Source organism: Rutidosis leptorrhynchoides, chromosome 10 (assembly GCF_046630445.1).
Source record: "Rutidosis leptorrhynchoides isolate AG116_Rl617_1_P2 chromosome 10, CSIRO_AGI_Rlap_v1, whole genome shotgun sequence".
Classification (NCBI taxonomy): Eukaryota; Viridiplantae; Streptophyta; class Magnoliopsida; order Asterales; family Asteraceae; genus Rutidosis; species Rutidosis leptorrhynchoides.
In genome coordinates this window covers 319081288-319096552 of record NC_092342.1, presented here as the reverse complement: position 1 = coordinate 319096552, position 15265 = coordinate 319081288, and the positions used below count along the sequence as shown (strand labels likewise).

General features: G+C 34.9%; 2 protein-coding genes across 3 annotated transcripts; one reads left to right on the top strand and one right to left on the bottom strand.

Moving 5' to 3' along the window:
- The first annotated feature begins 972 nt into the window (after positions 1-972).
- Positions 973-3007, top strand: LOC139871274 (1-aminocyclopropane-1-carboxylate oxidase 1-like). The gene is made up of 3 exons (XM_071859005.1): positions 973-1501; positions 1804-2182; positions 2816-3007. The coding sequence occupies exons 1-3, from the start codon at positions 999-1001 to the stop codon at positions 3005-3007; spliced, it is 1074 nt and encodes a 357-aa protein (XP_071715106.1). The 5' UTR covers positions 973-998.
- Positions 3008-5645: 2638 nt separating this feature from the next.
- Positions 5646-12030, bottom strand: LOC139872537 (homeobox-leucine zipper protein ATHB-15-like). Of its 2 annotated transcripts, none has more exons than XM_071860427.1 (17): positions 11690-12030; positions 11105-11264; positions 10919-11022; positions 10716-10806; positions 10221-10316; positions 9850-9963; positions 9666-9749; positions 9421-9576; positions 9267-9341; positions 9048-9154; positions 8573-8765; positions 8305-8484; positions 7360-7440; positions 7089-7240; positions 6702-7010; positions 6034-6139; positions 5646-5942 (listed from the first exon to the last, which is right to left on the bottom strand). In XM_071860427.1, exons 1-17 carry the CDS (start codon positions 11896-11898, stop codon positions 5646-5648), a joined length of 2514 nt encoding a protein of 837 aa, XP_071716528.1. In that variant the 5' UTR covers positions 11899-12030. The 2 variants fall into 2 exon arrangements, with proteins under 2 accessions (XP_071716528.1, XP_071716529.1); XM_071860428.1 differs by having other exon boundaries at positions 6702-7021; positions 7106-7240.
- Between the last annotated feature and the right edge of the window lie 3235 nt (positions 12031-15265).

The following is a 15265-nucleotide window of genomic DNA, read 5'->3' as shown; positions in this document are numbered from 1 at the left end:
TTGCTCCTTGCGAGGGAAAATTGGGAGAAAAAAAAAAGAATAATTGGGCTCTCACGCAAAAAAGTTCAAAAAATGGCTTTTTTGGTGATAATCTCATGTACGGGATTATCACCAAAAAGCCCATTTTTTGACTTTTTTTGCGTGAGAGCCAAAAAAATATGTCAATTTGCCCTCGCAACCTTGCTCCTTTGCGCCTTGCGACCTTGTGACCTTGGTTTCACTTGGGAGCAAGGTGCCTTGCTCCTTGCTCGCAGGTGGAAGCAATGACGCAAGGTGCCGCTTGCTCACTTGCTTCCACCTGGGAGCAAGGAGCAATGAGCAATGCACCTTGCTCCCAGGTGGAAGCAAGAGAGCAAGAGGCACCTTGCGTCTTTGCTTCCACATGGGAGCAAGGTGTCTTGCTCCCTGCGCACAGGTGGAACCAAGGTCGCAAGGTACCTTGCTCCTTGCTCACAGGTGGAACCAAGGTCGCAAGGTACCATGCTCCTTTCTCCCAGGTGGAACCAAGGTCGCATGGCACCTTGCTCCTTGCGAAGGTAAATTGACAAAAAAAAAAAAAAATTTGAGCTCTCACTCAAATTTTTTTTGAAAAATGGCCTTTTTTTTTTGATAGTCCCAAGTTATTTCTCCCTATGGTAACAGGTTTTTTATATGGGCCTATACAAGCTTTAGCGTATGGGCTTTAAAACTAATGATTTAAAGGGCAACGTACTATGAAAGCCCAATCATACAAATTTAGCCCAACCTAAAATACTCCTCAATTCCTCTAGGTAGCCAAAACGGGACCACTCTCCGGTCAAAAATATCGCCGGAAAAGTAAAGCAAAGAAAACACCATCATTAATACTTCATCACAAAGTCTCTTTACAGTCAAAAAGTGCAAAATATTATTAATTAATATAAAATAGTTAAATAAAAACACATTTTCGTATCAATTAACAAGTGCTAGTAGTACTTAATTCATATGATTAACAATACAAACTTCGATAAATTCCTATAATGGCAAACTGGCCGGAATCCTTCCGAGCTCCTCCGCCGTCTCCGGTGGCATCCGGCCGTAAATCATCCGTCGCTAACGACGAAATCCTCACACAATTTCTCCACCAGTCTCTTCGAGTACCTGATCTCGTCTTACCGGATCGTCAACAAAAGTCAAAGATCAATTACCTTCCAAAACTTGATTACGAATTACTAGACTCATTTCATGATCAGAATAATACTGATTACATTTTTGATACGATTGCGGAAACCGGTTGTTTTGAGCTTGTTAATCACGGAATTTCAAATCAAATTGTTAGTAATGTGGCGAATTATGGCGCCAAATTATTCGAGATATCGAAAGAGAAGAAGGCGGTTATGTCGAGATCTGGTGATAGGATGTACGGTTTTGTTGAAGGTGAAGAAAACGAAAAAAGTGAAGAGTTTTTTTGGTATAAAGACGATTCGTTTAGATCCAAATTGGAGGGAATTTTACCTCTTGATATTCCATTTTCAAATTTCAGGTAATTTGTTTGTAACTACTTTTTAAAATTTTTACGAATCAATATTAAGGGCTGTCTTTAACATGCTAAAACAGTTGTGCATAACAGTTATGGAGTATATATTAACTTTGAAGTAACGGTTATTAAATTATACAACACTCTTATGCGTTAACGAATGTTAAAAAAAAAAAAAAAAATCCCTTTTTAAATAACCATATTTTATATTGGATTTGGATATGAATCAGGATTTTTATTCATGAATGGTATTTTTGATTTTTTGCTTAAGTTTTATACGCCTTTCAAAAGTATATAATTTATTACAGTGATAGCATTGAGATTCTTGCTTATGAAATTGAAAAGATATGCGAAGTTATGTTGAAATATATGCTCGAGAAGACGATAAGAAAATCAAGATTTGATGATTATGATGATAAAGTGAAAGGGAAACAAGTTGATGGATCGGTTTGTTACATATATAAGCACCATCAGAATTTGAATGCAATTGTAAATGATAGTAACTATATGAGTTCTTTGAGATATGATATGATCCGGATGTTGATAAGGGGATCGGAACATTCTCACACGCTATCTGTTCATGTATGTGATGGATCATCCGAGTTTCATGTTTATTCAAAGAAGGGTTGGGTGTCGTTTTGTCCCGACAAGGATGCATTGATCATCACTATAGGTGACCAGCTGCAGGTAAAAGCACAAAGACTTATATTGCCTGAACAGGAAAAACCATCTTTGATATAAAGAAATAATATTTAGCTCTAGTTAAAAGTATACATGATTCATGCTTGTTTACTTTCCACTTAATCAGCTCTTAAATTTAATTCAGTAAGTAAGCTTGATGTTTCTTTATCACTTAATCTTAATCTGCTACTTAATATGAAAATTGTCAGTTTTTCGGAGATATCGAATCAAACACCCCTTCCCATTAAGAGGCAAATGAAATGGAACTTAATATATGACATGAGAGTCTCTACTTAAACAGACCCAAGACACCCTATGATACTTAAATGTGCATTTGCGTACTTATGTATGACATGAGAGTCTCTATAAGATTCGAGTTTTGTGCTTATAAACTCAAGCTTGATCAATCCGTGAACTTTTATTTGTACTCGGATTGAAACTCGTTAAACTTTAAGTCAATCGAGCTATAAGCTTGACTCGTTTGCAGCCTTACTTTTTTATACCTGGGTATCCGACTCACTTTGCGAACCGACAAATCCCATGGCGACTACTCGCTTTACAGAAAGTCCGGAGTTATCGCGGGTGAACCTTCATGACCACAATTTTAACAGAAGTGTTTTTTGATGTTAATGACAACAGAAATGGAGTGAGGGAAAATATAAACATGTAATGGGGAGGCCAATTTCCAAAAGCAAAGAAGATTATATATCAATGGCTTTTATGTACAACCCTGCATCTGCTTCCATAATGGAGAAGAAGACTGTCTCAATTTATCACCAAGCTTTTATGTTTTTCATTTTGGTTCTACTTTACAAGTTTTATTTCACTTAAGTATGATCTTAGAGTGTTTATTTGAATGTGACTTCCCTAAAAAAATTTATTCTAAATTTCTTTATTGGTTCTTCATATTGATTTCTAAATTAATGTTCATAGTTTTTGCTTTCTAGTAACTGTGTAGTAAGTAATTTACTTATTTTAGATCATGACAATGATTCATCTAAATTCACACATTATTCTTTAAAGTCAAGTAAATCAAAACATATCAACTACAACAAATCCATTACATACAGTTCTACACTTTACTACCCCATTACAGCACTATATATATATATATATAGTTTAACCATCCAGGCATAGCCTGGATGGCCACCGACACTTCCAGTGAAGGGAGCCACCCGGGTTCGATTCTTGGCACTGTCATCTCGTTCAAAAAGGAAGCTCACTTGAGGATGCTTTACCTGGTAACCGTGAGGGTCGGCTTGCGGTTTACCCGGGGGTTTACCCGCTGTGTTGGGGCCAATGTGCCTGCTTCGTAGTTGGGGTTCCACCGTCACCCAAAAAAAAAATATATATATATATATATATAGGGGCAGGATCAATGGGGAAGTAACCAATCGGGGGGAAGCAAAATTTTTTTTTTTTTTCGTTTTTTTGAATTTTTTTTTTCCGGCATCAAGATCGAAAATATGAACATTTAGAAGAGACACTTCGTAATGAATGTTATTATTTAGGCGGGAAAACGATCGACAAAAATAACATTCAAGATAATATTGTTCGTGAAGAATATGAACGTTTTTTTTTCTTCATGTTTTGTGAAGTAAAATTTAGCCCGATTTAGAGTTTAGGGTTTAGGGTTTATTCCATAAACCCAAAACACCAAACCCTAAACCCTAAACTCTAAACCGTTCGTGTTAAAAACTCAATCTAAATCCTAAATCTAAACCCTAAACCCTAAATTTCTAAACCCTAATATCTAAACCCTAATATCTAAACCCCAATAGCTAAAACCTCAAAATACGCTCGAAAAACACGGTAATTGTTATATATTATTTCTTCGAGCGTTTTCCCGCCAAAATAAAAACATTTATCACAAAGTGTCTCTACTAAATGTTCATATTTTCATCTCATCTATAATGTTCGTGAACAAAGTTTTTAAAAAAAAAAAAAAAGTTTTTGCTTCCCCCCGCTTCCCTGGTTACTTCCCTGTTAATCCTACCACTATATATACATACATATACATATATGGGTTCCGATGCACGAGATCTTGTAGCAATTACCAATGAGGCCCTATCGATTAGCATTACATAGAAGAAATCAATTATAGATACTAATACAATTAGATCCGCTCTTCATAGACAAATTTGGGTTTTGCGATCCCAGGTAAGATCGGTCCAGGATCATGGGATCCTTTTCTATCAGATAGGAAGGCCTGTAGCACAAAATGTACTTTTAAGTAATTGCCACATAGATCCTATATCTATCTATATGAAAAAGAAATCATGTAACGAAGTGGATTATTATTTGTACAATTGGTACTTCGAACTTGGAACGAGCATGAGGATTTCTAAGATTTGAATAGAGAAATTTATCTAAGGTGTAGCTATAATGGTCTTCAATTCTCCAAAACAGAATTTCCTAAACATTGGTTAAAAGACGGTTTTTAGATCAAAATCCTATATCCTTTTCATTTGAAACCTTGGCGCAGATATGAACTACGACTCTCTATTTTTATATTTTTCCCCCTTTGGGTTCGAGATTCCAACTCGCTTTGTGAGCACACTTATCTCAACACGCTTTGCAGCTTGGAGCCGTACACGGTGAACCTCCTTGGCCACAAAGGTTTTTTTATGCTATGTTGTCCACCCAAAGTGAAACAAATTTAAACATGCTATTATCGAGTTTTATTATTATTATTATTATATTATTGGCCTGGTAACAAAGGCAAAAGTTCTCAAGTCAAAATGTCGAGGTGTCAACGTTTTGTCAATATTATACATAATGACATCATGTTTGAAGACCCTTCAACTTGACAAAAGTCTGAGCTTGATGAGCAAGTTACTGTTGCAGCATTTTTATTGCTGGTGTGTGTTTTCACTGGATTTTCTAATGAGCTTTTCACTGTTTACTGTTCAGGTTATCCGGGAAACGTAAGTAAATTTACTCAAATGTAAGCGTCTAACCTTGTTATCTGCGACCGTTTCCGACCCTTTCTATGTCTACCCTAAGATGTGCTGATATGAGATTCAAACCTCAGACCTCTTGTGATAATATTAGAACGCCAACCAATAGACTATCTTATTAATATTAATACATTTTGTTGTTGGTAGTCCGGTGACAGATCAAGGAGTTTTTTTTCAAGGGGCGCAAAAAGTTAAAACGTTGAACTTTAACATATAACTACACTAAAATAGTTCGATACAGCTGACTCGTTATGCTATAATTTAAAGCAATGTGAAGCATCATATACTGAAGTATCAAACATACAAAGTGATACATTTTCCAGCTTCAATTAAAAGAACTAATGATCAGTCAAAACATACCGGTCTCGGATTTGATTTGATAAGTATAGCTAAAAGTTTAAACATCAGTATCCGAATAATCACCATACTTCTACTTCATAACAAAAAATAACATGAAAACAGCTAAAAGTCTAAAACCAACACCATCTACTAATCCGACCCATTCAGAGTCAAACAAACGACCAGTTAATAAACATAAAGCAAATACAATAAGCATTGTCTTCTTCATTCAGCACCTTCCACACCACAGCTTTTTCATAACAAACCGATCTTCCCATACTCGATAAACACATACCACCTTCAAGACACGCAAAACCCCGCTGCATTATCTCTGAAAACTCGGCGCAAAAACTTCTTTTCCCGTTTTCATCGAGAATTTTCTCTAAACTTATGTCTTGAAGCGCCACTAGAGTCGTCTCAAGCATATCAAGGCCCGCCTGATTTGCAAACGTAAATACTGGCATCGCCTGCATTAACCCATTTTTAATAGTTTAGTAGTGTACACAATTTTAACAAGAATTAGATAACAAATGAAAAGGCGGCTCGGTAATTACTAACCTTCATTGAGCAGCACATGATGGCATCCGAGTAGTGCCACATAGATTTAAGAATCGATTCACTTGATTCACCTGCGGATTTAAGTAGCTCCACACCCAAGTAGCTCCTGTTTAAAGGGCCGACAATATACAAGTCACTAAAGTACACTGGATTCAAAATTCAGATTAAAAGATTTAGAGGGGGTGATTATGTCTCATCATGGTTGTAAAAGATGCGATTCGGGGACGAGTCGGCGAGGCCTTGAAGGGACGAGTCGGGCGTTGACCAACATTGACTTTCAGTAATAAACAAATAAAACATGTATATGCTACATGAAAATATATCAAATATAGATATATTGCACAAAATTTAATTTTATAATATATTAAAATTTTGACCAATTTTGACTTTAACTGAAAAGCCCAACTTTGACCCGAAAGTTTAGCGTTGACCGACTTTCTAGGCGCTTTTGGGCTAAACGGGACGGATTAGTCCTCAAACTGACGCGTCGGCCGACTTTTACAACAACGTGTCTCATAGGTCAATTTGGCTTATGTAAAATACAAACAGAGTATAACTTGAAGGTTATTTAAGTGCATTAACTTATTACATAGTTCATATGTAGTAACATAGTCATCACAAGCAGATTTAGCATGTTACTTGCTAAAAATAGAAAGATAAATAGTTACCTGTAACTACGAGAGATCCATCGAGCTAGAGTATGTGCTTCAGGAGTACCACCCAACGGTGCTTGAATACCTCCGTTTAAAGACGGAGATAATGCCGATGCTACCCTTTGAACTGACGATATAATGTTACGGACATATTGACGGACCATAGAAGCTACACTTTCTTGCATGTGGCTCTCGAACGCAAACTCAAAAGCAATTGTCATCACCGACCTTGCACTACCAACACCAACGTTTCGATCACCAGATACTTTGTTCCCCGACCCTCTAACTTCAAGTGCGGACGCAAGATCGAGGGTACGGTTCGGGCTTGAATCCCCCTATAGCATTTACATAATATAAATTGTAAAAAAAAAGCTTAAATAAGTATAAAAATCACAATTTGACGATCTATAACTACTAACCTTGCCCGAATCAAGAGGAATGATGCGAAAACCGGAAGGTAAAAGAGGTGCGTCATCGGCAAAAGAAGCATCGATGGGAGCAAATATAAGTTCCGAGCACATACCGACGGCATTTTCATCCATTCCGCTACATAGCTATTTTTTTATAAAAAAATGTATTAGCTATTTAAAAATGTATTAGATAAAAATGAGCATAAAGTTACGATTTTGTATTGAAACATGTCAAATAGAAAGTAAAACGAAATGATTTATACTTGTAGGAGAAACATGTCTTGTCCCATTATCGCATCATTAAGATTATGCACGACACCCTCAAGCTTGATCACCTCCAAAAGCTATACATCACAAAAAAATTAATACTTCACACGAATTATTCCATTTAAATGTGTTTCTTGTAATATATATATATATATATATATATATATATATATATATATATATATATATATATATATATATATATATATATATATATATATATAGTGGTAGGATCAAGAGGGAAGTAACCAATCGGGGGAAGCAAAAACTTTTTTTTTTTCGTTTTTTGAAAAAACTTTGTTCACGAACATTATAGATGAGATGAAAATATGAACATTTAGTAGAGACACTTTGTGATAAATGTTTTTATTTTGGCGGGAAAACGCTCGAAGAAGTAATATATAACAATTATCGTGTTTTTCGAGCGTATTTTGAGATTTTAGCTATTGGGGTTTAGATATTGGGGTTTAGATATTAGGGTTTAGATTTAGGGTTTAGATTTAGGATTTAGATTAAGTTTTTAACACGAACGGTTTAGAGTTTAGGGTTTAGGGTTTAAGTTATTCCATAAACCCAAAACACCAAACCCTAAACCCTAAATCGGGCTAAATTTTTACTTCACAAAACATGAAGAAAAAAAACGTTCATATTCTTCACGAACAATATTATCTTGAATGTTATTTTTGTCGACCGTTTTCCCGCCTAAATAATAACATTCATCACGAAGTGTCTCTTCTAAATGTTAATATTTTCGTGTGATCTTGATGCTGGAAAAAAAAATTCAAAAAAAACGGAAAAAAAAAATTTGCTTCCCCCCGCTTGGTTACTTCCCCATTGATCCTGCCCCTATATATATATATATATATATATATATATATATATATATATATATATATATATATATATTTCATTTTTTCGTCAAATAAAAAAAGTCAACCTACCTCATCGTGCTCAATGGTATGAGCAAGGGGAAGAATAACTTGACCGCCAGTGGCTCGAGACCCCGGTAAGCTACACGGACCAATCTTAATTGCGGCAGCCAAGTAGGGATCCGTGTTGTTGTCGGCCCATTCTGAACGGTGTTCCCTCAAAAACCTAAGCAAGAGGGCCGGAGGAACATTCTAGAAGATACAATAAAACTCTTAAAAAAATGTTATAAAAAAGCAATCTTTTAAAATTTATGATTCAGTTTATCTTGGTTTTGCTAACCTGTAAAAGCATCGAAGCTTTTGCACACATGACAGCAGTGTTAACAGATGGGTATCCATTTGAGAAAGAAAGATTCAATCCCATAAGCTTTTCAGGAGAAGAGTTTACAACAATCGTGACATCATCGATTCCGTCGTTAGTCAACATTGACCATCCCTCGTCAGTAAACCCGCTCACGGCCTCATTAAAACCCCTGATAAAAAGAACAAAAAATGGCTGGATAAGCACAAGTAACGATTCTTGAAACTAGAAATGAAAGTTTTAAATACTTACTTATAAATGGTTACTTCATTGTGATATTTTATCTAACATGTGAAAAGGACAAGCGAAAACCTTAAAAATAGAAAATTAAATTTAGAGAAACCATAATTCGCATGTTCTGTCGGGAAAAAAATATCCTTTTTGACTCGAACATGTTTGTTTTAACTGCGTCTACTCGATACAAATCAAAAATTCGAAAAGGTGATTTAGTTACCTGCTTAACCTCTGACTAAGCGCTCTTAAAGCTGCAGGTCTTCGGCCCCAATTAGGTGTACTGGCCTGAGAAACCTCCTGAGTGATTTGCCTCAATTGGCGTAACGCCTGTTTATATATAGTTAATCTTAAAATCTTCTATCCCTTGTTAAAATTCAAAAAAAAAAAAAAAAAAAAAAAAAAAAAAAAAAAGAAGAAGAAGAAAACGATTGTTGTTTACCATCATAGTTGTTTTTTGAGCAAGTATGGTTGACGATTCATACAAAGGGCGCAAGACTTCTGGAACATTCCATGCCTATTTTCATGATACACATTTAGAAACTCATATCATCATAAGGTACACATATGTACACGAAAATATTACGAAATAATACCTCTAAATTCATATGATCAACAATGTGTATGATTGACCCTCCTCCTTCACAAGGTCTAATAAGGTACCCACTAGGCAGCATTTCTGCTCGAACAAAATTTGGTACTGACGGTATGCTTGGACCGTTTTGGGTGTTGGTTAGTGATCTTTCACATACCTTGATACAATACAATAAGACAACTCAAAAAAAATGCCAAATCTGCATTTTAAAAAATTTGAAAAAATTGTGAAAGGGTTGAAACTAACCACTAGACTGCCATCTTCGGTAACGGAAGTATAACGCAACAACCAGAAGTCACGAGCCGCAGCCAAAGTTGTAGGAGCATAAAGCTAGAACATCATATGAATTCAAAATTAGATAAAATCAAGTTAAATAATGTATTAATTAACTAATTAATTAAAAGGAAGACAGGTTTCAAGTGTTGTTCACCTGCATGTATAAAAGTTCAATGGTTCCACCATTAGCAGTGGGTAGCATGTCGAGGACATCTACGGTTCGGCAGTCACGAAACCACGTGGAGCGATCCTTGAGGATTTCAGCAACCTGAGACAATATTTTGAAACCCAAAACGTTAGTTGATAGTATAAATAGTGTCAGACTAAACGGTTTAGCAATCACTGTTGAATTATTCAGAGTTGAAATTGCATATGATTTTAAATTTTTAAGATTTTTACATGAGTACAAATGCAAACAATTGTTACAAATTAGGAGAAAATCTATGTCTTTCAATCCATAAAGATTATATTAGCATTTGGTATTTATGTAGCAACATAGCATTTGATATTGGGTACATTACTTACGCGTGTAGGTTCGAGACCGACCAAGCCGCACGCTCGTGCTGCCACGCCAGTACAACCATGAGAAATAGCAACGATTCCAATGGAATCCGGACCAGGCTACAATAAATAAATGTCAAATAAAGTCAGTTCATAACTTCGAACCGCCATAACAGAAACCTCCACAATTACATAACATTGTTTCATTTTAAATCACCACATTATGAACTCCATTTGTTTACTAAATCATGTTTTATACCATTCGGCAGATTTTAAAGCCGCATGCATCGTTCTAAATCTATGGCCCAACACATCATTCTTTTGTCCTTTGCGCATTTTCCGTATTATATCTACTGATTTACATGTCAATCTCTATAATAATACTGATTACCTAATATACTAACTATTACTAAATACGGAGTACTAATTAACTTATTACTAATAAAGTTTAAATGAATAAATCTATATGTTAAATCATTCAAATACGAATGTCTTAGTAATTAGTACTACGTAATATACCTTCATTCCGGGCATCTGGACCCACTCAACAGCGGTTCCAGTAGCCTTCGAAAGAAACTCTGTTAAAGTTTCCTCTGCAATGGACAAAAGTCTGCAAACCATAAAACATAAATAAATTTAAATAACAAAACTTAATCAATAATCACTATAATATTAAGAAAACTTCACCATTGTAACAAAATGATTTAAACAAAAAAACTAACCCAGCAGGACTAGCATCCCTTGGAGGATGCTGTGGACTTAAATGGCGTTGACCACCACTAGTCACCACAGATTCACAACTAGTATCTTTACTAGCAACAGTCACCTAAAAAACAATAAACTTTAACATCACCAATTTAACAATTTTGGAAAGATAATCACAATTATAGAACCAAATAAAGTCTTACATTTTGTGTATGTTGACGAAAACATCCATTTTCATACACCAGATGTGACACTTGTTTCTGCAACCTATCATTTTCTTCCATTAAAAGCTTATTCATGGCAGTTAATTTTCGGTTCACAGATTGTAAACGTGAAGCTTCATTCCTCTGTTTTTCTCTGCATCTGTTTATTATAAAACAAACTTATTGTTAAACCAGAAGATCTTTGCATGCAGTTAATAAAAGTCATTATGCAAAAAAAACAAAAAAAACAAAAAAAAACAAAAAAAAACAAACTTTATGCAAAACAGTAAATCTTTAAAAGTAGTAAATTGAACCAAAACTTTATGTTAAACCCATAATTATTTGTAATCGGTGAACAAAACCCATTTTTCAAAACACAAACTTTTAGTAAAAACCATGCAATCAGTGAACCCACCCCACTGATATAAAAAAAAAAAAAAAAAAAAAAAAAATTAAACTTTATGTAAAACCCATTAATAAAAAAACAAACTTGAGATACAACCCATAAATCTTTACATGCAATCAATACATTTATGTATAAACAAATGTGAGAAACCAAAAAAGAAAAAAAAATCAAGAATTTACCTTCGATTTTGAAACCAAACTTTGATCTGTTTGGGTTCAATGTTGGAGAGAATGGGGCATTCACGAATGAGTTGCTGACGTCGAATTGAAGTGGGTTTTGGGCATTCATGATATAATCTTTCTAGGGCTTCGACCTGCTCAGGTGTGTATCTAACATATTTCCCATTATCCATAATTGCACCTTTACCATCCTTGCAGGACATTGCCATGATAACTCAAAACCTTGATATAATGTTCTTTATCTACTAAAATTATTAAGACCCAGTTCAAAGATTTTGATTCTGAATCTTTGAAGTTATGGTTCCTAATCTCTGAAACATGTTGGATTTTGTTGACACTGTGAAAATGAAAGGAAGAAAAGTTAAATTTACAGATAAATATGATGATGTTTTTGGGAAAGATTAAAAAAAATGGATTTTTTATTAAACCCTAATGATGAAAAAAAATTAATTGATGAGAAGAGTAAAGTAGAAGTTTTTTTTTAATGGCTTTACCCGGTTTGTTTTATGGGATGATACGAAACGTGGAGTTGGTGGGTGTGTTTGACAAGGTGCTTTCACCTTATAGGGTCTCAGCGTTTTATCTTTGATAACCTTTACACTATGTTTCCATATTTTTTTAATTTAATTACGCCAATGGTCCTTGATGTTTACTACAACTTCACCATGGACCCTTGAGTTTTATTTTGCAGGGTGTCAGGGTAACCTCTAATGTATGCATTTGATTTCATATTGATCCTCAAACCTAGCTAACGTTAACTTATTTGGTTACTGAGACAAGTGTAGAATAGTCATTGTGCGTTTCTTTCTGGTATAACATATATACCCATTAGTTTCCAGCATTGTAATCCGATTCACATTCAACTTTTCAATCACAAAACGTTAATCCCTAAAATCCAATTCACCTTCAATTATCCAAAATTGATTTACGAGATGGTTAAATTTTGGTGATACGGTAGACGAGCTATGCTTCACACTTCAAGGACTTTGAAATCCATGGACGTATATTATATAGTTAACCAATTTCGAAACGTAGTGTGTTTTTGATTATATATTCGGTTTACGAATTTTTGTTAATACAAATTGTGTTTTGATTAAGTGTTTTTTTTATTGTTCCATCTATTACATTTGTACTTTGTTCTACATCAATTAAATGATGAGTTTCTTTATATATGTTTGTACAATATGCATTTTAAGTACATATAACCGTTAAAATGCATATGCAAGTGTGCAAGCTCAAGTTGAGTATACACAATGGGTATTGAGCTGTAATCAATATATATATATATATATATATATATATATATATATATATATATATATATATATATATATATATATATATATATATATATATATATATATAATTGTTAGTAAATGATGAGTGAATTGATCAAAACTTGAAAAATAACATAAAAATCATGAACGTACTTGATGAAACATTACAGTATAGCTAATCCATAGAAAGTGTATCTAAACTTGCATACTCAGTTCGTATAGTTTATGTCTTTCATCCACCGGATGATCCATATCAAATTGTATATATTAAGGTTTGTTTGATATGGAACATAATACGTGGATCTGAAAAGTCTGGGTGAAGGTTTCAAACTTATGTAAGTGTATGTATTATGAGGCGGTTAGGTTTCAAATTGTTTAACGTACAATGAAAAATTTACCCTCGTGTGATACTAACTAATGAGAATGAGTTAATGACAGTTAGACTTGAGGATCGTGAAGAAACCAATACACTAGAGGCTACCATGCCAAAAAATAGGGTCTAGGGTGAAATTTGTAGTAAACATTAGAGACGAGTGATGTAATTAAGTTATTTTTTCATGAAAGAGTGAAATTGCAATAAATGTGACGACCCGACAAAATCGCCATTGACGACGCCGTCAACTTAGGTCTCGTTACGTGGTCACAGTCCCTAAATGAGACGCGTTTGACCAAAATTATGTCGCATTCATTTGAAACGTGTAAGACTTGCAAGGTTTTAAGTAAACCAAACTGTTCGACAACAAGTATAAGTTTACAAAAGTTAATAAGTATAATTGAAATAACTTGCGACATAATATAAGTTGAAAATCACGAAGGCTATCAATAGCGTGTGCATGTAAACATTAAGTTTGAATCCAAATGTGCTATAACTAGCGTATGCATGTATGCTTGACCCCAAGAAAGTAATCAAAGTGTGCGGAAGCATGTATCAAGTAGCCAAGTATGAACCTGAGAAACATATAGAAAACTGTCAACGAAAAACTTTGGTGAAATCACAGGTGTATTTGTAAACGTTGTTTTTGAACCACAAGATTTTGTATGAGTTGATTATCCAAATCGTTTGCATTCCAAAGTTGTTGTACGTTCGCGAGCACCCAATTATCAAGATTTAACTGTTATACGAACCCCGTTATCATAGTGTTAGAACCTACACTATACCCGAAAATATATTTCATCCGCTAACGGTAGCGAACCGTCCGAATGAGGGCGCGTCAAGCCCGTATGGATTCACACAACATAAGTTCACGTTTACACCCTACAAGCGTAACTAATGATAATTGAATTGAGGCTTTTTGTTCTAACTCGCATGTGGAATGTTTGTTTTCGTACTTGTGTTCAAAGCATAAAAGTATAATACGTATATGTTTCTCATCACATGATTTAAAGAGTAAAAGTTGTTTAAAAGGTGGGACTATGATCTCACCTTGAGTGCACGAGTATAAAGGTACTTTACAAAGTAAACGTGTGCATGAAAGTTGTTTAGCCTTGACCTAAACAAATAAGTTGTATCAATTACCGGTTACGACACAAGGTCGGGCGAAATTGTTCAATTAGTCCTATGTCTCGTTACGACTCGATTATATAGCATGCGAATCAAATTGTCAAGCTTCATGCAAGATATAAGTATAAAAGCAAGTTAGAACGATCACATAAGTTTTTGGTTAAGTTTGACTAAAAGTCAAACTTAGTCAAAGTCAAAGTCAACGAGATCGGGTCGGGTTTTCGACTATTGTTTCATGATGAGAAATCGTATATAAGCATGTTGGTCAAGTTTCATGTTAATCAGAGTTACGAGTAAGCGGGGGTGAAACTGTGAAATCACAAGGTGATTTTGGTCAGGGACTTTCTCTGCACAGGAGCGGCGCACCAAGACCAGGTGCGGCGCTCTTGAGGACACAGAAGCGACGCTCTTGTCTCCAGAAGTGGCGTTCCTGGCTCCTGATGAAAAACTCCACAAAAAATTGACCAGGAGCGGCGCTTTTAGTACAAAAGCGACGCTCCTGTACCTGGAAAAATGCTGTTGCTGAAATTTGTTATGTGCACGAACCAAACTTCATTCAAACCCAAACTATGAACCGAAAACATTCAAAACGCATACCATACATCGTTGTAAAGGTATTTTAACAAGGAATGCAACTAAACACATATTATCAATCAAAATCATCATTTACAATAACCAAAACCTCGTCGAATGATCGTTAAAAGTTCATCATTAAAGTTTCAAGTTCATAAAATGCATTTCATGATTCGGGAATCCAATTTACACATACGATATGCCTTTTCGAAGGTAATTAAACAT